The sequence below is a fragment of the Ostrea edulis genome, chromosome 6, assembly GCF_947568905.1.
Source record: "Ostrea edulis chromosome 6, xbOstEdul1.1, whole genome shotgun sequence".
Taxonomy (NCBI): Eukaryota; Metazoa; Mollusca; class Bivalvia; order Ostreida; family Ostreidae; genus Ostrea; species Ostrea edulis.
Window position 1 is genome coordinate 45381211 of NC_079169.1, and position 23456 is coordinate 45404666.

The window sequence follows — 23456 nt, forward strand, 5'->3', positions numbered from 1 at the left end:
TTTTCACGTAGTACATTTTTATGTCTGCCAGTTTCTATGGATAAATTATGTGATGATAACCTTATTTTGGAGATATACTTTTTGTACAATTTAGGAATAGATTTTTCTAGGTAATATTGCAAGCAAAAATTATCAACCAAATGTTTGTAAATAGTGCATTTTGATTCATACTGCATGTTGCTATGTAAATTTTGAAAAAAATGATCCTTCAATCTTTGTTGTATTATTGGCAAAGCAACATAGCTATTTAAGTTATTTTGATCATGCCACATATAACTAAGTCCCAAACAATCAAGTTGTTCCTTGATAAAAGTAGCTCAGTTACGACTTGTATGCTTTGTATTTTCACAGATATTGTATAAACATTCATATGTAGCATTAAGTGTACAATTTTCAGACTGCAATAGTTTAAACCAAAACCTGAACATTCTCAAAATACGAACATGATACAATGGTAAACGTCCTGTTTCAAAATATACCATGGTTGTATTAGTGTTTTTACGAACACCAAGTGCAAATTTTAAAAAAATCCAGGTGAACTTTTTCAATGTGAGGTCCTTTATGTAATCCCCACACTTCACATCCGTATACCGATTGTTAAGCCGTTCTTGGCACACTGATTTTGACTGCGGATAACTCCGTTTACCTGATCAGGATATAGGGCTCACGGCGGGTGTGACCGGTCAACAGGGGATGCTTACTCCTCCTAGGCACCTGATCCCACCTCTGGTGTGTCCAGGGCTCCGTGTTTGCCCAGCTATCTATTTTGTATTGCTTATAGGAGTTATGAGATTGATCACTGTTCGTTATCTTCACCTTACATGGGTATCGAAAAGAGAGAATAAGGTACAATGATTTAAATACAATTGTTTTATACTTGATTTAAAGGCAAATAATGCTTTGCGACCTGATGATGCTAACTGTTTCTGCGTTACCAAAAATTTACCATTAAAATTAAATAAAACGCTTAAGTAAACAAATTGATCTAATACTTCTATACTTTCATCTTTATAAACCCATTTCTCATCTGTGCGAATCTCCCCACTATTTCTAAATACAACAATTTTAGTTTTTGCTACATTAACAACTAAATCCCATTAATTTGTATAACTTTGCAGTGTATTTAACATATTTTGTAGTTCAATAACAGATTCTGCAAGCAACACCATGTCATCAGCATACATCAAAATATAAAGACTTAATAACTGTAAATCAGTGGGACCTTCTTTGATAAATTCAATTTCAAGGCCATTCACATACAATACAAAATCAGGGGAGACAACACTTCTCCTTGTAATAGACCAATGTGATTATCAAAAAATTGTGAAATGTGACCAGAGGATTTTACACAGGTTCTAATCCTACCATACATGGAGCGAACAATAGTAAGCAGCTTCCCTTGTATACCGTAGTGTTTTAATTTTCTATACAATTTTCCCTGTTAACTGAATCGAATGCCTTCCTATAATCCACGAAGCAACAATATAATCGTTTTTTTTTTTTTGGGATTGGAGTGATTGTGTTATAAGACAATGAAGCGCAAAAATTGCCTCCGTAGTACCTAGGTTGGGTTGAAAACCAAATTGTGCATCTGAAATACAGTGTAGTATCATACGAGGTTGTCCATGAGACGAGTCTTCTGTTTAGTATGGAAGTAAACAATTTGCAGAAACAAGTAACAAGACTTACATGTACATGTGTATTCCTCTGTAATTATTTGGATCAGAAGGGTCACCTTTTTTTTAAAACAGGCACAATAACAGCGTCAGACCATTGTGTTGGAAAAAATCCTGATGATAAGATTCGATTAAAAATAATATGCAAATATGGGACAAAAAATTCTCTAAATTCCATGAAATACTCATTCAAAATATAGTCCAAATCATGAGATTTCCCTCGTTTTAATTGATCATTAGCTTCGGATATTTCTTTCTCGGCGGTTTCCATATCTAGTTCATCAAAAACTGTAGGTCCTGTGTCTTCCACATTAGAATAATCTTCTGTGGGAACAAATGTAGCTCAATCTTTAAAATGAGTGTGGAACGATTTTAAGTCTATCGGAGTATCTTTTGGCTTTCTTTTTCGAAAATGTTTGTAGAATACTTTTGGGTTTTATTTAAGGAGATGTTCGAGTAAATCACCCTTCTTTCGTAAATACTGACGCCTGAGTTTAGCTTCTAAATGTTTATAATTCTTTTTTGCTTCAATTAAATTCAAGTGATTTTCTTTGTTTTTGTAATGATTGAACTGGTTTAAGGCTGCACGATATGTGTTATATTTACTTTTAAGCTCTCCGTTAAACCAGGGTTTATCATGTACTCTATCAGGGCGCTGGCCCCCTTTATTAGACTTTCTATGGACTTCAAAACTATAACGCATTAAACCAGCCAAACGTGTAGTGAACGAATTGACCGATTCATCGATACTGGTTTAGGACTCACACGGGTATTTTTCAATGCATTCCATAAGTTCCTCAGAATTTTCTAATAGTGTCGACCTTGCCTGTGAATGAAGTTCCTGGTTCCAGCCGAAGTATGATGACTCTTGATTTACCTCAACAGTAGAATTAATGTTTTGGATAATATGCATATGTTTTCCTGATTTGATTCTGATATGGAGCGGTGCGTGGTCGGAGTACATAGTAAAATTTGACACAATAAACTGATCAATAGAGGGAAATACATCAGGGGAAGTTATAACATAATCTACAACGCTCATACACCTTGGTCCAACAAATGTATAATCATTGTCCATTCCTAAATGGTGCCTACCGTTTAGAATTCTTAGCCCACTACTTTTACATAAAGACAGTAACTTGTTACCCAAAGTCATTAATAACCTTGTCTGGGTTCGATCTAACTTGGAATATATAATATTGAAATGCACATGTAAATGCTAAGTAAAATTAGAACATAAAAAGAAATAATGGAACATACAGAATGATAAATTATGATAGCATTATAACAAGCTATTTATTGTAAAGACATTTTAGGACGCTGCGTTAACTTTGTCGAAAAATTGAGCATCATAGAAATGTAAAAAGGAAAATATTTTACAATTTAACATTTCCTTGTATTTTTTTGTTCTATGGGATATATTGATTGATTGGATATTGTTTAACGTTCATCTCGGGAATTTTTCACTCATATGGCCATTGCCGTTGAAGGGCTGCACAATTTAGGATTATGCTCGGCGCTTACGGCCTTTGAGCAGGGAGGGGTCTTTATCAAACCACACCTGCTGTGACACGGGACCTCGGTTTTTGCGGTCTCGACCGAAGGACCGCCCAGTCGCCTTTTGCGACAAGCAAGGGTTACTAAGAATCTATTCTATCCCAGATCCCCAGGGGGTCTGCATTATGTCTTAAAGCAACTATGTTAATTTTAACTCTTCTGGCTCAGTTTTTAAGATGATCTTGATTCCTTATTTTGACCACGTTATCCCCGGTGGCAATGATTTTAGCAAACTTGAATCTGCACTGTCAGAAAGCTGCCATTCAAATTAGAACTTTCCTGGCCCAGTGATTCTTTAGAAGAAGAGTTTTAAGATTTTCCCTATCTATGCTTCCTTATTTGTCGTACCGGTCAGGTGTTTTAGAAGTATGTCAGAATGACACTTTTAATAAAGACGTGAAAATGGACTTGCCAATTGAAGTGTCTGCTGTAAAGACGAAACTTCATACATATCGTTCCACATCATATGCGAGAGGTGGTATAAATCAAATGTAGATATTTTAAAATTCCAAAGAACGATTTTGGCCAAAATCTGCCCTGTCAAGAAAATTCACCAAAATACTAAATCCGGTATTTGAGAATATGCCATTTATGAATATGACCATTGTTATTTTTTATCTTCCATAGCAGCTGTAATATATTAACGGAAAACTCTATCTTAAACTGACGACGTCACCAAATTTGACGTAAATTTTGCCGTAATATACATGAGTTCTCTCCAAGCTATGTTCTGAGTAGGAAAATAAAATTTGTATCACACATAGATCTATTTATCAATTTTTAATAAATGCGAAATTATCATTTTTTGTACTGGTTTGAATGGGTATTAATTGGAAATTGAAACCACATCAGATATGCCGCGCAGGAGCAAAAACTGTCATTCGTGGAAAGCTTTTCTGGTGCACAAATATTTAATGGCCTGAACTATGGCGTGTAAAACGTTGCACTATTATATTAATCTTGTTATTCATATTCGAAAACTTGTAATTTATATTCTAAAGCATATCATTCATATTCGAAAAGTTGTTATTCAAATTCGATAATTTTATCATTCATATTCAAAAACATGTTATTCTTATTCTAAAATGTGTTATTCATATTCAAAAACATGTCATTCTTATTCAATAAATTGTTATTCATATTCTAAGCTTTTCATTCATATTCAAAAACATGTGATTCATATTCGATAATCTTATCATTTATATTCAAAAACATGTTATTCATATTCGATAATCTTATCATTCATATTCAAAAACATGTGATTCATATTCGATAATCTTATCATTCATATTCGATAATCATATCATTCATATTCGATAATTATGTTGTTTATATTCGACTATCATGCCATTCATATTTGATAATCTTGCTATTCATATTCAAAAGCATGTAATTCATATTCGATAATTATGTCATTCTTATTCGATAATCTTTTTATTCTTATTCAATATAATTTGCCTCCTGGTTAATATGGCGCCATTTGAGACGGTTGTAAACTGAATTTTCATTGGTTTGAAAAGTGAAAGTAAGTAATGGTGGGAGTTGCTGCATATCAGGCATCATTACATGCATTGATGTATTTTATCTTGTAAGCATTGTTGGAAGTTTGCAGTTCTGTAATCAATCAATAGACATTCATTACCTATGAATGTGCTGCGTACACGTGGTCCAGATATGGTAACACCATAATCTACTTTCGTTTTCACATACATGTACCCAATGAGCAGAGACTTTATAAACAGATAATATTACCCATAATGCAAATTATATTGAATAAGAATTAAAAAATTATCGAATAAGAATGACATGACTATCGAATAAGAATGACATGATTATCGATTATGAATTACATGCTTTTGAATTTGAATAGCAAAATTATCGAATATGAATGACATGATTGTCGAATATAAATAACATAATTATCGAATATAAATGACATGATTATCAAATATGAATGATAAGATTATCGAATATGAATCATATGTTTTTGAATATGAATGATGAGATTATCGAATACGAATCACATGTTTTTGAATACGAATGAAAAGTTTAGAATATGAATTACAACTTATTGAATAAGAATGACATGTTTTTGAATATGAATAACACGTTTTAGAATAAGAATAACGTTTTTGAATATGAATGATAAAATTATTGAATATGAATAACAAATTTTCGAATATGAATGATATGTTTTAAAATATAAATTACAAGTTTTCGAATATGAATAACAAGATTAATATAATAGTGCAACGTTTTACACGCCATACTGAACACCAAGTTAAAGAAACATTTATATACCGGTAACAGCGATTTCTCATTTCTGTCTCCAATTTCTTTATTGTGGCGGAATTAAAGAAAAAGTATGTTTATATTTGTTAGAGTCTTGCGTGCATTCGAAGAAAATGACGACATCATTTGAATATGAGGTAGCTCACATTCAAATCACTGGATTTTATTCGAAGTTTGGGTTATCACCAATATAATTTTTCACGAATCGGAACACACTGGAATTTATCTGTATTTGTTTTGAATTGGCATACACAATATTCCATGAACTTTGATAATGAAACATCATAAATGTAACCTATCTTAGCAATACAAACTCGTTTTGTTTTGTGTTTTCAATATTGAAAGTGAATTAGTGTTCCCTAAACAACGAAATATTTTTGTAACCATTGCAGATATAGTAAAAGATTGAACCGAACCACAAACCCCAACCCTGTTATCCCGATTTTTATTATTATGATGATTTTAATAAATGTCCAACTCTTTAAATAAATAGCCATATGAGCATATATTATTTGAAAATATATTTACTACCCAAATGATCCTCGTTTCCTCTTCAACTGCCACGAAGTGTGCATTTGATCAACGCAAATTACATCACGATGACGATTTTTTGGGCATCTTTCAACTGATATTTTAACCCCTCTTCCATCGTCGCCCGGGATGAAACTAAGAAGAATTGTCAGTTATTTAGTAAATTTTCAATCCATATAAAAATTGTCCAGGGCGACGAGGCAAGAGGTGTTCAATTTCGTTAGTTTATTTATACAAAAACCATGAAAACACCACAAATAGCCTCATAGCCCTTACTTTATTTGATTATGTACCATGCATGCTCATAGATGAGTTGATTTCCATATGCTTTTGAGAGTTACTATGAGTTACTCTTTTAGAAATTAGACAGGAAAATATCTGCAACACAAAATAATTTTCCCACATAAAAGCCGACAGAATTTGGCCAAAACCGTACCTACTTCTTTGAAATTACAAAACTTCCAAAATCAAGATCATGAAACGTATAACCTCATAATTAATTAAAAAGTTGACATTTTGACGTAGATAGGCTCAATACGCAAGTTCCGGGATATCAGCTCTTCTATGACGGAGGTACGTTCAGTATTCTGTTGAACGCTTGAGTGGGTACCAGCTGTATACGTTTATTATAGACTAGCTATGTAAATAACAATGATAGTTCTGAAAGCGTAAATTTTGTTTATATCAGCCGTTGGTATACATCAAACTGATCATATGAAAAATAATATTGTTTGAATTAGGGCATTAAATTAGATATTGATTTATTTTTTATTTCTTCTTCTGCACGAGTGATATTTTAATCAAAGAAATATGGTGATTATCGATTTTTGTTTGAGCAATTTTATTATCAAATAATCATAAACTTACTAAAATTGTGTGCCCCAGCAGTTTGGGTGGTTTCATGATGTCTGATAATCATCCTTTGGGCAATATGTGAAGACAGCGATTAAGCATTTGTACCCACTGCGTGTGGACGAAATTATGTTTTGCGTCTCACTGTGTATAAGAGTTCTACAAAGGGAAATAACTATTGGGCAACTCGGAAATTCCGTATTACAATGTATAATGGAAACAGGAAATAATTATATGTTGCTAAACACAACTACTATTCTACACACAAGTTCTCTGAAGTTGATGTTAAGAATATGCTGGAGTTCCTCAATTACTATAGCTACGTAGTCTTTGGTTTTGGAATCCCCATGGACAGGGATTGTGCTCTTTTGTTTGCTGACCTGTTTTGTATTCTTATGAGGCAGGATTCATTAAAAAGCTTCCACATGAGAAGAAAAAAAATCTCTTGCTATAACCTTCATTTAGATTTATCCACGGCGTTTTATCATTTTCATTCATATGTCAATTAGATATATCCCATCGAACTCGAAATAAATGATACACCAGTCTTCCATGCTTCATATTTGGATATTTTATGAACACAAATGTTTCAGTTTCTCCATCGTCAATTTCCCATATCTATGTAGCAATATTACATTATCACCTGCAGATGGTGTTTATATGTGTCAATTGATTCAATACACAAGAACATGTTCTGAGTATGATCAATTTTGAAATGGAGACAGTCTACTGACAAGCAGTTTGATGTTACCTTGGTTTTAACAGTGTTGTTAAAAATCATCATTTTACAATGATCTAATTTGCAAATTCAAGTGCCCGAATGGTTTTAGGCGTGTTTCATGCCAATTGTTAGTCTATTCTTTAGTAAAGAAACTTTACATACTGATTTCACTACGAATTACTCCGTTTACCCGATCAAGATATACATGTAGGGCTTACTGGGGATGTGACTGGTCAGCAGGGGATGCTTACCCTCCCAGACACCTGATCCCACCTCTGATGTGTCCATGATTTTCCTACTCTTAGTTAATTCTTTATAGGAATTTTGAGTTTGATTAATGTTCGTTATTTTCACTTTTTTATTGATGTCTGTTCGTTATCTTAACTTTTTCATAGCATGGATTAGTGTAATAACATAATTTTGTGCCTATGACGCATGTATAAAACAAAGCATAAAACAATTGAAAGAAAAATAACATAGATTGGAGGGAGATATTTGTTTATAGCTCGAATTTCTTCCACTGTTACATATGTTACAGTGCAAAATCCTTGACCCAGGCCCTGATGATTTGATATATGTACGCCCTATTAAGTGCTTGCTACTAGTTACTACAGTAAAACGTTCGATACTTTGATGTACTACAGTAAACTGTTTGATACTTTGACTTTCTATGGAAAAAAACACTTTGACACTGTCTTAATTGAATAAATAATTGTTCATATTTGAATATGTCTGGGGAAATATTTGAAAATGTATGTTCTTAAATGTGTGAACAAAATAAGGTTTCGGAGTTTTTAACATAGTTAATCTATATTTTCTGGATAAGAGAAAAAGTTAATTTTTGAATACAGATTCAATTTGAAATATCTTTATGTTTTAAACATTTATGTACGATAAGTCCACCTGCTACGACGTATGACATTACAGATTCTGCAATTCATCTAAATTATCCAGACGACAAGTGACCACGTTAAATTTTGGAGGCAGTTTCAACCTCCATTTCCAACACGATGAAGCATACAAGGTGATGCCTGTTACTTATGTTAAGATGCATGACTTTAAACTTTCTGCAGTTGCTGAGATTAACTCATACTTTCTGAAAGAGTGACTATGTAAACGTTTTGGAAACAAAATCAACTCCCGATGACTACATAGTCCACGTTCATACATGTAGCACTTCCACAGATATGTTGTTTTAGAAGCTGATATATATTCCAAATGAGATTTAAATTTATTGAATTTCTAGTAGATGTATTTCTTGGATTGATCGTGTCTGTAAGGATACAATTAGATCAAACTTGCTTCAGATGCTCTAATTGATATCTACAATGATAAAGTTCAGAACGATGATACTTGCATATGTAAAAATTCGTATGGCAAGTCTATATGCATTAAAATACCCAGGAATTAATTTTCATACCGTTTAGAGACAAACACCGGAGCGTGGGCAGTACCATCTTAATGACAACATCTAGTAGGTTTTTTTGTTTGTTTTTTTACAATAAGAAGACTTTTTATTCCACCTATTACCAATGGAGTGTGCTGGTTTGAAATTCGATTCACCAGATTATTCTAATTTTCAGAGACATTCCATGAAATAAGCTAGAAAAATATGTAAACCTACTGTCCACATCAGTTCCTAAGAATCTAGGAGCCCCCCATTATGTAGAATTGTTTGCTGCTTTTTTTGTTTAACATTTCACCCTCCCCTTACAATTCCTGCAACGTTTTGACAACCAAAACGATGTACATATCATAGAAGAACAGGTCAGTTACCTACCTTTCTATTGCCTGTCTTCTGCCATCCATTTCTTTTTTAATCTATCCCATGTACCATCTGTGACTTTTTGTTTCACAATGTTTAAGCAGCCTGACAGCTAGCATTGCGTTTGCCTTCTAACCCCAATTCACTTTAAAATGGGGACTTACGTATTGCATATCTTCTTCAGCATGACCCCTAAGAAACTCTAATTATTATTAAAAATCATTTCAGTAAATGTCGTAAGATATAAAGACCTTCAAACAGACATTTTGATAAAGAAAGTTTGACGAACAGTTCATTTGAAACTATCCTTTGCTCTACCTAAGCGATGCCTAACATTCATTGCTGCTATTTTCAGCTACATTGCTTGATTCAAACACTTTTCACACTTCATTTAAAACATAAATAATTTATATACATCATTCTATATCCCCCAAAACACCGGGATCGCTAGCTCTTTTATACAAGATAATTAAATCATCAGTTCTTTGTTTTCAGGTTTTATGTGACGTTATATATGACAGGCTCAGTAATCGGTTACTATGAATGATAATTATTAAGGCAAACAATAGGAAATGCATTTTAATTTGGTTAAGCTACAATGTTTGTGATTTATTTTATCAAAACTGAGGCGCATGTTCATAATATCTTTATGATTCTTATTTCATCTACGAGGAGGACCGTTTACTGATGACCGTAATTCCGTGCAATGCTGGAAATATGTTTTCAACAATAAATGAATCCCTTGAAACATACTTTTTTAAAAAGAGGAAATATCTTTTATTATCTGTCACATTGTGTACATCTGTTATAAACTGATTAATCATTTTGCAGACAAGCTTACCTTCATCCATCGTCAATGTCAAATGGTATCTATGGAAAACATCACTTTCATCAACTGTCAAAATCAACGTGGATAGTTCCATAACAGTTCTGATTATTCAGATATCTGGCCCTACTACTAATTCTGATGTCACACTGAGAGATCCAACAGGTAAAAATGAGACAATCACATTTAAATGCTAGTAAAGAGAAAAAAGTATTTCATTTTAATGAGTTGCAAGTAAGACGTAACATTTACGCACCTTTCGTTAGATTCGGAGGTGACGTTTTCAACTGATGGTAAAACGATCTCCCTCAGCTTTAATGATATGACCATGAGTATTCAGGTATATATTATTTCTTTTATAAGATAATATTTGATTTTTTTTTTTTTTAGAAAAACGACTTTGGAAACATCTTGAGATGCTTTTGATAATTTGTATTTATAAATTTTAAATTCTTACATTACTGTACACAAAAGAAGGGGAAATGAAATGAAATACATGCTATGGTATGTCATATACATGCTTGCCATCTATTTTTAATTATGAAATTTAGTACAAAAATATGTTCTTATTACTATAGTCTCCGATGGCTGGTAACTGGACACTAATACGAAACACCATGTCCAGTACATGGAATCTGAACGTGACGGCGCAAAGTGACATCGATTTATCTGTAAACCTATTGGAAACATCGGATGACGGAATGGCATACCAAGTCTATACAAATCCAGTTTTAGGTATTGCTAAATGCACCTGTTTCACCGACCAGTTATAATATTGGTATCATACTGTTCATAGCATTACACTAAGGATGGTATCAGTACTTAGGGCATATTTTGATAAAAAAAATTACCGATATACTAAACTACATGTTTTAAAAGTTCGGGACATAATCAAATATTTATATTACAAATCGCATTCTCCTCTATGAACCAACCAATTTCAGCATGCGACACAATCCGTTCATATTGACTATGAACGGATTATAAATTAGTTTAATGCACGCGACCGAGAGAGCGTAATGATCTGAAAAAATACAACATGTGTTACAATTACCTCCAAAGTCACACCTCGGATTAAGATTGTGAACTTACGTGCATTATCATTCCAATCTTGTGGTCTCCTAGCTCCAAAATATAGTGCACCGTGCAATGTTGATAAAAGGCAGGGTTAGAAGTGTGACGTCATGTCTATGTTTTGACGTACGTCACAATATGACTGAAACATAGGTGGATCTGAAGAGTTCGTTTTATGTAAAAAATATTTCCTGATTTATACAAGCAATATAAACAAATTGTGATTTAGCAAATGAATACAGCACTTTTGAGCTGTTCATGATGAATATGAACAGATTTGGATTTGAGGCTAGCGCGATTCGCAGAATTTGCTTCAAATCCAAATCCGTTCATATTGGCCATGAACAGCTCAAAAGTGCTGTTCATTTCTTAAATAAGTATCCTAAAGACAATACTACAAAATATCATAAAATAATATCAAGGATCCAAAGAACGAGAAAGGATTAAAATGATCCTTTTGAAACATCATTTCATAGGCTGTAAGTAAAAATCAATGATAGGTACTCAGTTTATAACAAAGTCGGATGTGTTTATGCATGAACTACAAATACTGTGTATGAAGTAATTCTAGATGGAATACATAAAACATTCTTGATATAGGCTACTCCAATCTTTGTTTTATCTGGTGGATTTGAACGTGTTTTGATAATCTGTTTATGAACTCCCTTTTCAGGTTTCAACTATACAGTTGCTATTGATGTACAGAATTTGCCCGCAAATGCCACAATCGACAGGGCACATTTGTTAGATAACACATGGTCAGAAGTAAATGTTTTACAACTCACCAATGTAACGTCTGAAGGAGTGTCCCGGTTCTCATCTGCATTAACTATTAATGAAAAGGTATTTTAGCTCTCTATAAATGACATGACTATATTGCGTACAATTATTGAGATTCGCCATCCTGCGGAAGATGTTATTGTTATAAAGTGATATAATTTGACGTTTTAGTGCTTCATTCGGTTATTGTGCAAAACTAGAATTTCATTCAATACCATTTTCAATGCAAAATAGGTAAGCGGTGTACAAATAGAGGGCACAGACGCTTTCGGAAATCTTATTGTAAGAGTCACGCGTTTTGAAATCATGCCAGTGGGGGTTCGAGTAAAGATTCTTCCCTCTACAAGTACGTAAACCAGCAATTATATCAAAAGTTACTAACTGAACAGAAACGTTCCTCCTTCACATGAATCCATGGCTTTTCTTTGATTAGATGACTTAAAATTCAATGACGAGTCAATGGTTACATATGAAATTACAAACACTGGCAATGTGGAGGCATCGTTTAAAGTTGACATTTCCGATGATAAAGGCTACCTACTTTCATCAAACAGCACTGATATTAATCTTCAAGCTGGTGAGACTGAAGTCAAAACAATCAACTTAAATGGGACTCAGAGCGGTTCTACAGTGTAAGATTAAAATACCTTTGTCTGTTATAAAAAAGAAACAAACCAGAATCAGTATTGGAAATGTTCTCTAGTTATGGAAACCAGTTTTTCATTAAGATACAATTTTATTCATTAGAAAGGTACAACTAGTTGTTTCTCTCAGGAACTCAACAGAGGTTTTACAGACAGAAGCGAGGAGATATTATGTAAGTTAAAATTTTGTTTCCTTTGTAATTTTAAGCTACTAAACAGTAGACATTCTCCGTGCAATTCCAATATGGAACTCGATGCGAAATAAAGTTTTCTGAATAATTCATGTTTTATGGTTTAATCTCGACCAACATCTAAAAATCTTCAGAAATGAGCGAATATTTTCATTTTGAAAATAGGTATCAGATGTTCAAAAACTAGAATGCAAGATCGTATATCAATCACCACAGTGCCCTGATGAGTCTTTGACCACCAAGACCTGCGATGATCACAGATGGAATGGGAGAGCACAAATATCGTTTTCTGTTAGAAAGTCTTCCCGAATAGTTGTATCTAACACGGAAGTGGAAGTTGAATATGAAAACATCACAAACACTAACGACAGTCTCAATGTTAATATCAGGTGAAAATTTAGAATGATGTCTGACGCACTCAAGCACGCACGCACACTTCAGTCAAATATTTCACATTAAACCAAAGCGCTTTCATAATAACAACGTCAATTTATGTTATTCTTGTTTTTCAAATTCGATTGTGAAGCCGTAAAGCTAAATCGCTTTTGAATTAATGTGAAGTCTTCGACTGGCTTTTCTATATCATGCCTATACCAAGGACTTATTCCATATATATATATATATATATATATATATATATATATATATATATATACGACTACAATTTTAGAATTTTACTAAATACAATACAACTGAATGTTTGAAAGAGTGAATATTTTTTTCTAATTGATGAATTCAGTGGACATTGCTGCATACAATCAGTTCAACTCCGTGCTTACGACGACGACGGGTACATTGCAGATTGTCAATTCCTGTTTTCTAACGGTTCTATTCAGGCTGTTGAACCTGAGACAACAACGGTATGTTAGACAGTGATATTTGAAATTCTGAATACGTGAATATGTTCTTTATTTTGATGACTATTTTATTTACTGATTTAATTCACTAAAGAAATTACTGTAGGAACCAACCACAATTACAACGAGCATGGAGGAAACAACAACTGACTCCTATACAACTACAACTGAAGAAAACACACCCACTGAAGAGTGGACAACAACAACTTTAGAACCCATGACAGCTCCAACAGAAACCGAGTCAGATAATCTAGAAACAACAACGGTAACATATTTATATTTAATTGAAATAATCAAGACGTCAAATCCTAGTGGTTGTGAAATACGAAGTCTTTGTAGATGTGAATGAAGAAAAAGGAACTATTGGACTCCTGTTTTTATTATCCATAGTTTTCTACAGCTATCGATGGAGATTTTGAAGTTTTTCATCTGCACTGATAAATGTATATAAGACAACAAGACCAGGGTCGTTTATGGAAAAGTAAACATCTTTTAGAACATATATTTGAATAAAATAATTGATATTGGCTTATAAAAATGATGCTCTATAAATGTATTGGATATTTGGGAAATTCTACTATAAAACAGAACTTTCGTTTGGGTAATTTGGCTAAAATCTCACTATTTAGCCATCTTTCTGTTGAGATAAGCCTTCTATATAGCCGGTTTTCCGGAGAGAGGGCAGAAATGTCTACGGGGAAAGGCTACTATACAACACCGAAATACCAAAAACAGGTCGGTGTAGCTGCTGGTACATGTAACACCAAAATAGACAATGTTGTCCAAGCCGCAGAACTCCATTGGTAGATCTTTTATATATTATCATATGATACGACTTTGGGAAGCATCTTCTTCGAAAGGTTATGCCGAAAAAGTGATATCAAAAATTATAATCAGTAACTTTATAATCAACTTCAACTTCAGTAATTGTTTGTGATAATCCAGTGAGTTTAAAACATATATTATTGGAATACTTATATATTGAGATCATCAGCAAAGATTCCGATGTGAATGTAATGGGTTGTTAGCATTCGCTGTCTGTCTCTCCATGTTCTCGTCCGTCTGACGTGGGCACGTTTCTGGACGAAGTTGCAGAATCGGTTTCGGTTTGTAGTCGGAAGATCCGATGAAATACGTTTCAAGCATGACATTTTGTCGTACGGGAGTTAGTAGTATAGCCCCCAGATGGCAGTTTGATGTGAAACCGAGGCGAGACATGCTTCGGTCTGCAGAGTCTGAACTCTAAATGGTGTCAAGCTGTTGAATGACTTTTTTCAAAGTGTCAGAATGTTCATAATTTGAACTTGAATTTCATAAACCGTAAGTATCGGAGAGCCAGTGTGTTAATGGAAGTCGTGTTTATTATTTGATTACCGGTCATGGTAGCTCAGTGGTAGTTTGTAAGCAGGAGGTCGCGAGTTCGAGCCCGGCTCGTGACATGGCCGTCGCAAACCTAACACGTAAACATGGTTGGTGATTGTTCCTAGAAGCGCTAGGTATTAGAAACGAAAAATCATGGATTTTTCCGAGTCACGACAGACGTGGACACGTGAAAAACTCTCAATGCTAAGTCTCTGGGCGCAAACATTGATCTAAATTTGAGGTACTTCTCCGTACGAGTGAACAATTGGGATGGGACATAAAATAAACAACCAAACCATCCATTATTAAATTTCGATGTCTTTGAAAAATCTTCAGATAATTTGAAAATGATATCCTTTTGAATTCAAGAAAATGCGAATGATATGCATGGAATTACTTATGGCTAATATGTTAGCATATGAATGTATGAAAATGCAATTTTTCTATTTTATAACTTCGATAAAATTACTTTGAGCTATGATTGTTTGTTAGAATTTTGTGTATTTCAATATTTGAATAAAAATCATATAGGGATTAATCTCTGATACAACAACCGTGAATGAAAGTACGACGGAACCCCCGATAACAACAATAACGACGACCATGACAACTACTACAACGGAAGAAGGTACAATCACAACAGAGTGGACATCAACGACAACAGAACTGATTACAACTTCCACAGAGTCAGTTAAAACAGAGACGACAACGGTATGACGTTCACACAATTAGAACAATTGTATGATCTAGTTAGATTTAATAAGAAAGGAATGTCTTGCCACAGCGACGATACTACGGGTACATGTGCAGCATTTCTTAAAAATCACAAATAAAGATTTTCACCATAGTCGGAAACCCACCGTTCATTACGCTTCATTCCTCTCTCCATCACTCGTGGGTCCACTCATTCCTACTTGCGCGTTCTCTTGAATAATTAATGAGGCAATGTAATTGGGCACTCATAGTAGACCCTGAGCGAATTTGTCCAATTTTGGTATACAATTGTTGTGATAGCTAAGTTAAGTTAATTTACCTTTAAAAACAGAAGGGTTCCGTTACTATAACGACTACTTTGATTGGACGATATTTTTTAAATATTTAATCATGAGAACGAGCGAGAAGGAATCAATGGACTCACGGGTGATGGAGAGAGGAACGAAGCGTAATCAATCGTGGGTTACCGACGATGAATTTTCACATGTCAGATAATGCAGTTGAACTCCTTTGAATAAGCAAACTCATTGAAATACAATTGAAAGAAGACATTAAATTTTTAAAACTAAATTTACTTTAGAATCCTACCTCATCCAAAAGGATAGAAACAACAACTACAGAGTACATCTCGACTGTGGAGTCCACAACAACAACCACAGCTGCTCCTCCGCCTCCATTAACAACTAAAGAGGCATCAATACTATCAACAACAGAGGTAAAACCTACAACTATAGAGGCATCATCAACAACTACAGTAGAATCACCACCATTAACAACCACAGAGACACCACCACCAACAGAGGCACCAACAACAACTACAATGAAATCACTACCATCAACAACCACACAGACTCCACCATCTACAGAGGCACCAACAACAACTACAATGGAATCACTACCATCAACAACCACACAGACTCCACCATCTACAGAGGCACCAACAACAACTACAATGGAATCACTACCATCAACAACCACACAGACTCCACCATCTACAGAGGCGCCATCACCATCAACAACCACAGAGGTACGATCAACAACCACAGAGACACCAACAACAACTGCAGAGACACCACCACCACCAACTACAGAGACTATAGAGACAGCAATAATCACGACACCAGTGACAACGTCAACTGAAGAATCAACAATAGAAAAGGAAACCCCAACGATGATTGATACAAATGTTAAAGAAACATCAACCATGACAACAGACTCTGAACCGACTAGGAAAGAAGTTAGAATAACTCAGACTTCAATAACAAATGGGGATAAGGTATCTAGACACTAAATGAAATCTACATAAACGGAATGCTTTGTTGTTTAAGGTAGCTTATTACACCAAAATTTTATTTAATGCCTCATTAAAACATTTCTTATGAAGTATGATTTCACCATCGAAAGAGTGATACAAATTCTCAAGTATTTAATATGATTTTTTTGTGATTTATCCTGGAATTATGAAAAAGGTATTTTATTATCAAATACGATATTCTAGAGTCCTTTCGCTGTTATTCGGTGCATGATATGAATATCTAATTGAACATGCCTAAAAGACTCAGAAATAAACGTTCTAATATTTTTTTTAGATAAAAATATTTATGAAAATTGAAAACGTTATTTGTTAATATTTTTTTTAATCTACGGATAAAATCTTCAAAAAACATGTCAGTTAGAAAAGAGATATATGCAAGGTGAAGATAACGAACAGTGATCAATCTCATAACTCCTACAAGCAATACAAAATAGATAGTTGGGCAAACACGGACCCCTGGACACACCAGAGGTGGGATCAGGTGCCTAGGAGGAGTAAGCATCCCCTGTTGACCGGTCACACCCGCCGTGAGCCCCATATCCTGATCAGGTAAACGGAGTTATCCGCAGTCAAAATCAGTGTGCCAAGAACGGCTTAACAATCGGTATGAAACACGTCAGACAGCATTTGACCCAATGCGAGGTTGTATTGACGAACGACCATAGAATTTGCGAAATGCTGACTTCAATCGAGACTGTTGAAATCCCTGTACCATCAACTTGTTTGTCAGTAGCTTACCTCGATTTAAAAACTGACTATACCCAGAACAAGCTCTTGCATATCGAATCAGTTGAGATATATAAACACCATATGCAGGTGATAATGGAATATTGCTACATAAATGTGGGAAGTTGACGATGGAGAAGCTGAAATCATCCCGTTTGTCATACAGTTGAGTTGTTAGTTTGCCGTTAATGTCTACTTTCAATAAAATATCCAAGTATGAAGCAGAAGTGGACGATCTAAGAAATATATACATGTATAATATAATATATTTAAAAATTGAAACGAAATGACCAAATTTCAGATAAAATCACTATATTCAAACGAGGGAGAAAACGTACCGATCCCAATCAAAATTGATAGAAATTACTAAAATAATCATATTGTTGCCAATTGTCTGCACTGTTCGTCAAGAAATTAGTTTCCTTGTATAAAGTTGTTCAAGTTGTAAACTATTTTACATCAAAGGATTGTAGTTTTCTAAATACAATGTTCTCTATAGCTACCTTTTTATAATTCCGATTGGGTTTAGTTCAAATTTGAAAAATCGTAATATTTCTGAATTTTTACCATTTCATTTCAATTTCTTTTAAAATATATTTCTCTGTTATATCTCTTTTCTCTTTGACATGTGTTTTGAAGATTTTATCCATAGGTTTATGAAATATTAGCAAAGAACGTTTTCAATTTTCATGAATATTGTTATATTTAAAAAATTAGAACGTCTATCTGAGTCATTTAGGCATGTTTTCTTATATATTTATATCATGCATCAAATTACAGCGAAACTTGGACTCTAGAGTACCATATTAGCAAACAAAGCACTTTTTTCATCATTCTGGAATAAATCACAAAAAATTCATATGAAATACTTGAGAGCTTGTATTACTCTTTTGTTGGTGAAATCATACTTCATAAGAAGTGTTTTAAAGAGCCATTAAATAAAATGTTAATGTAATGAGCTACCTTAACAATAGACATATATACGGAAATATTCGTATCTTGTTCTTTATTTTACAGTTAGAATCATCACCAATATTTCTGCCAATTGTCACTGTGAGTGGAACAGCCATATTGATTGTCATAGGAGTGTTTTCGGTAACAATGTACAAGTTATATACAAAAAGAAAATCATCTGAAAACTCGTCATCGTTTACAAACGAAGAAAATGCAAAACCTTTCAATGGAAATGGTAAAAACAAAGCAATACCAGGGATTTTCGATAGTATCGACAGGTAGAAAGACGAAAAGCTTTAAAACGGAAGTTACGTTGTTACATTTTAATTTGTATACAACCATAATACTGCTGTTGAATTTATAGAGTCCAATCATTATACAGCAAAGACATGATTGGGTCAAATGTAAAGATGTAAGTAAGTTTCGCTATTTTGAGCTTGATGAAGTGGATATATTTCTGTAGACGGACACTATCAAACAGGGTACCTCTAATCTGTCCTTCGCAACATTTCGCAAGTAGGTTAAGGGCTTCCATGGTCAAATGCACAATAATCATGGAGTGAAATTGCACCTCAAATGCACAGGTATCATTACACTTGTTACGGTTAAACACCGAAACGATACTACCCATATTTTGACTGTGACTGAGCTACCGTAAATTCCCCTTATGGTAATTTCCCGTGACGTCAGTTAAATATCACGTAACACTTTATTTTTGGAAAACAGCAAGAGGCCCTCTTTGTGAACAAAAGTTCAGGTTCATGCAGGTTACCAGCTGAATTTTCATTGATATACTCAGAAAAAAAAATAAAAATCCTTAACATGGAAAGTTTTGGGAACAAATGAATACTCAAACTAACCATGCTGTAATTTAACAACATATGAACAGTCATCAGCGAATTACCGGGGTTGTCCACATTCTTATATATATCATACCGTTAATATACAAGACAGAAATAGCTTTCCGCACTTTTCAAAAGCATAAATATATCTAGATTATATAGCAGAAAAATTCATATTGGTTTTTTCATAGCAGATGAACCTGAACTTTGCCGCTGTTTATGTAGTATGAGATTATTTATGTACATGGGGGGAATTTTTAAACGCATCAGTCATTCAGATTAGGGGCGATTTCAAGGTCACAATATGATATGAATATCACCTTCGTGCATTCTATATATTAGAAATGGAGAATGATTTGATATCATAAAGGAATATTATATCTATATATATTCATTTGACAAGATATATTTTCACGTATACAGCTTAACACTTGATAACAGTAGTAAATAACGACAAAATATTATGACACTTTCCCCGCGATACTACTATCAGAACATGTATGCTGTGACGTACTTTTCATTGTGACGTCATATGGTGCGAAGTGCACAGAGGCAGCACTGTGATTTTTCTCGGATAGCCTTAAGGTAGTGATTGCATGGGTCATTGAAAATTAATGAATCTATGAATTTTTTTGATTTTTACATATTTTGTAGTTGACAGTATCTGTAACTCATTAAGAAAGTATCATATATGGTTTTCACGGAAATTGTGACTCTACGGTTGTCATAGTAACCCCTCTTGTTGACTTTCCGTAATAAATGGTACAGGTATTACAGGTGATGTTTAAAACAGATACAAAAGGGGTAAGAGATACACATTTTATATCAAATTGAAGTTAAAGCCTTAAATAATATATGATTTGTATTAATATGTCGATTTATTTTCATATGAAGGAGAAGCAGGGCTGCTTATGAGCAATTTCGCAATTTTTAGAAAGCAATTATTCACCAAATCGGACATATTTTCACTCCCTGAGGAATAAATGACCAATTAATTTTTTTTATTTTTAAATATGTTTTAACATATGTTAGGAGGAATTTTTCCTGAAAGTATCAATATTGGTTTTCAGGTTTACTATGGCGCTATGATCACTATAGTTACTCCCTCCCACTCCTTACATAAATGCTGCAGGTGATAATTACAATAAATATGCATCTTACATGCATTTATTTCAACTCATATTAAAACTATGAAAATGTTTTGATGTTTATTATTGAATTTATTTTACATAGAATGATAGTACTGTTGCTTTGGAGATGTTTTTATTACTTTCTGTTTGAAATTACTCTGTAAGCGTATGTTAAAAACGCGGGAAATGTAACCCTTCCGATGTAAACTGTGTATTGTGACGTCGATACCTGCAACGTCTTTATTTTTTTTCTCTCCTTTCAAACCAAGCGATTATCAACCAACAAAACTTTTTACTTTTTATATTATAAGAAATAACTGAACTAATTGAGAAAAAGATATTAACAGCAAGCGCTGCTTTTCAAAATACACACTTTTTGATTTCTCTTAACATCCACGTTACATAGTAGCATTTTAGATTTATGTACACTAACACAATATACATGTTATGAAATTCATAGCATTATATATTATGATTGTAATAGGCTTAGTGGTTTGTAAATTAAATTTACGTGCTGCAAAACTGAAAATTAACAGGGGAGGGGGAGAGTGCATGTATTATGGAGACTTAGGGCCTAATGACTATTTTTTTTTTTTTTTAAAAAGATAATTAAAACGTAACGGATTTTTCATTTGTATTGTATTTCATTTGTATATTTTTAAACATTTTTTCACTTTACCCTGTGTCTAGTTATAGGCTATAGCTGTCAAGTCTGTTTGCATCGTCTGCCATTATTACTGATGCTTAAGCGCTTGACGTATTCCGGAATAGGAAACGAAAATAGTCTAGTTTTAGATACTACCTGAATAAACCACGTGATGCCTTGCAATCACTACCTTAACTCAGCTGCGTTGTGTAATACGTTTTTACCGAAAATTCGGATCCTAATTTTTTAATAGTTTCCTACCGGCGGAATGTAGGTTTGGACTCCTTCGACTGTCTATCAGTCCATAAAAATCAGCTTTACGCACATTTTTCGTCATGATTGTAGATATACATTTGATATTTGGTACATTGCTTTTCCATGACAAGTTACAGATCAAGTTCGAATTTTGTTCCGGTCCATTGAAATTTTGCTGAGTTGTGACCCTTGGACATAGAAAATATGGAATATGAATATGTCATATATGGCGTTGATTATATGGGACCTGATTATTCTTGTGCATATTTTTTTTAAGGTATGATTATTCACGCAGAATATTTAACATAGCTTCACATGCTAAAGTGTAAGTGTATTTATCTGTTGTATCCAATACCCATGGCATATTACATGTATATATTGTAATATTTATGGAGAGGTGCAAACTTGACTCCTATCCGTTTGTCTCCAATCCATTTGACTGTTCAATAAAATTTGAAAGAAGTGAACATGAAAATTGTTGCACTATAAGTTTAAAAGACCCCTGAAACTAAATAGTATGACCTGAAAATAATTTGCTTGTTTCTATAACGAGTCTCTCTAGGTGAAAGGTTTACAGAAGTCATTTCCCAGCATGCATCTGTGCTCTGACGTAGATGAGACACGTTGTTGGTGACTGGGTCAATGTTACAGCATAAGATTATGGATTCATATTAGAATTGATGGATAGGCTTTGAGACAAAAAAGAATTTAATTCAATTCTAATAACAATGCATTAAGAAAAAGAAGAAAACTCTTCCACAAAATATCTCCAGTTCTTCCAACTTCTGTACTTACTCAGAAGTTCTGCATCTTTCAAGATTCAAAATCAATTAATTATGATAGATTTTAAAATATTTGGAGATAATCAAAGTGGCTATGTCACATAAAAGTACTACAATACATTGTCAAGTAATTTATATATCGATAGTAATTGATGTACATGGACCACAGAATAATTTTGGAAATGCAATTTATTCACACTAAAAGTACTTATTCAGAATCTATATCAGAGTCTGAGGTTTCAAGAAATCCTTCATAATTGCAGTGTTCTCTAGAAAATACTCCCTTAAATTATGTCACAACAAATGAGAGTAAAACTGCTCTGAATCCCCCCCCCCCCCAAGAGACTTACCTCGTCTGACCTAGTTGATAAACTGTCCGTAGGCCATTACTCTTGATGGCATGTTTGCAACAGAATTGTTACTGTTTACACACAAATGGAATGTTATGTTTAGATTTTAGTGTGTGTGAACACGGAATGTATTTTTCTATTTTGTGTTTTTCTTACTTCTTAAATCATCTGGCGCTCTTCCTCTCTGGATACATAGATATGAGCTGTATCAATTATAACAGGACTTAAGCACAAATGTCAAAATATGGGTGTAGAGACCTGCACTTTAAGTGTATATCTATGTAATCTGACACAAAATGTTTAAACTCGTGACAACAAAGACACTCCTTGAATGTACATAAGTACAATTTCCACAAGCAAATTAATCAAGGAAATTCCTCTCTCATTAAAATCAAACGCTGGTGAAGAAGCATTATTCCAAGGAATAATTTCTTCCTCTGTAACAACAGGTTCAAATTGATATCCCACATTTGATTCACTTTCTGCTGATGACAATTTAACGTTGATGCTTACAATATGCCAAAATACACTATGCGCCCGACTGATGTCAGCCTCACTGCTGCCCTCTAATGGATGCTAGAAAATAACCCAACAAGGCGGTAATAATTTTTTTT

General features: G+C 33.8%; 2 protein-coding genes across 2 annotated transcripts in view; both read left to right on the top strand.

Annotated features, from left to right (window-relative positions):
- LOC130047279 (von Willebrand factor A domain-containing protein 7-like) overlaps window positions 1-12933 on the top strand; it is a 29839-nt gene extending 16906 nt beyond the window's left edge. The window contains exons 11-17 of the mRNA XM_056141912.1: window positions 10226-10385; window positions 10487-10560; window positions 10799-10955; window positions 11968-12137; window positions 12309-12420; window positions 12508-12706; window positions 12927-12933. Of these exons, the coding sequence (XP_055997887.1) occupies window positions 10226-10385; window positions 10487-10560; window positions 10799-10955; window positions 11968-12137; window positions 12309-12420; window positions 12508-12706; window positions 12927-12933 (879 nt within the window). The remainder of the gene's footprint in view (window positions 1-10225; window positions 10386-10486; window positions 10561-10798; window positions 10956-11967; window positions 12138-12308; window positions 12421-12507; window positions 12707-12926) is intronic.
- LOC125647160 (mucin-2-like) lies at window positions 12784-23381 on the top strand. Its single transcript, XM_048873844.2, has 7 exons — window positions 12784-12891; window positions 13075-13298; window positions 13649-13769; window positions 13873-14031; window positions 15660-15839; window positions 16423-17118; window positions 18901-23381. The coding sequence occupies exons 4-7, from the start codon at window positions 13897-13899 to the stop codon at window positions 19117-19119; spliced, it is 1230 nt and encodes a 409-aa protein (XP_048729801.2). The 5' UTR covers window positions 12784-12891; window positions 13075-13298; window positions 13649-13769; window positions 13873-13896; the 3' UTR covers window positions 19120-23381.
- Window positions 23382-23456: the final 75 nt, after the last annotated feature.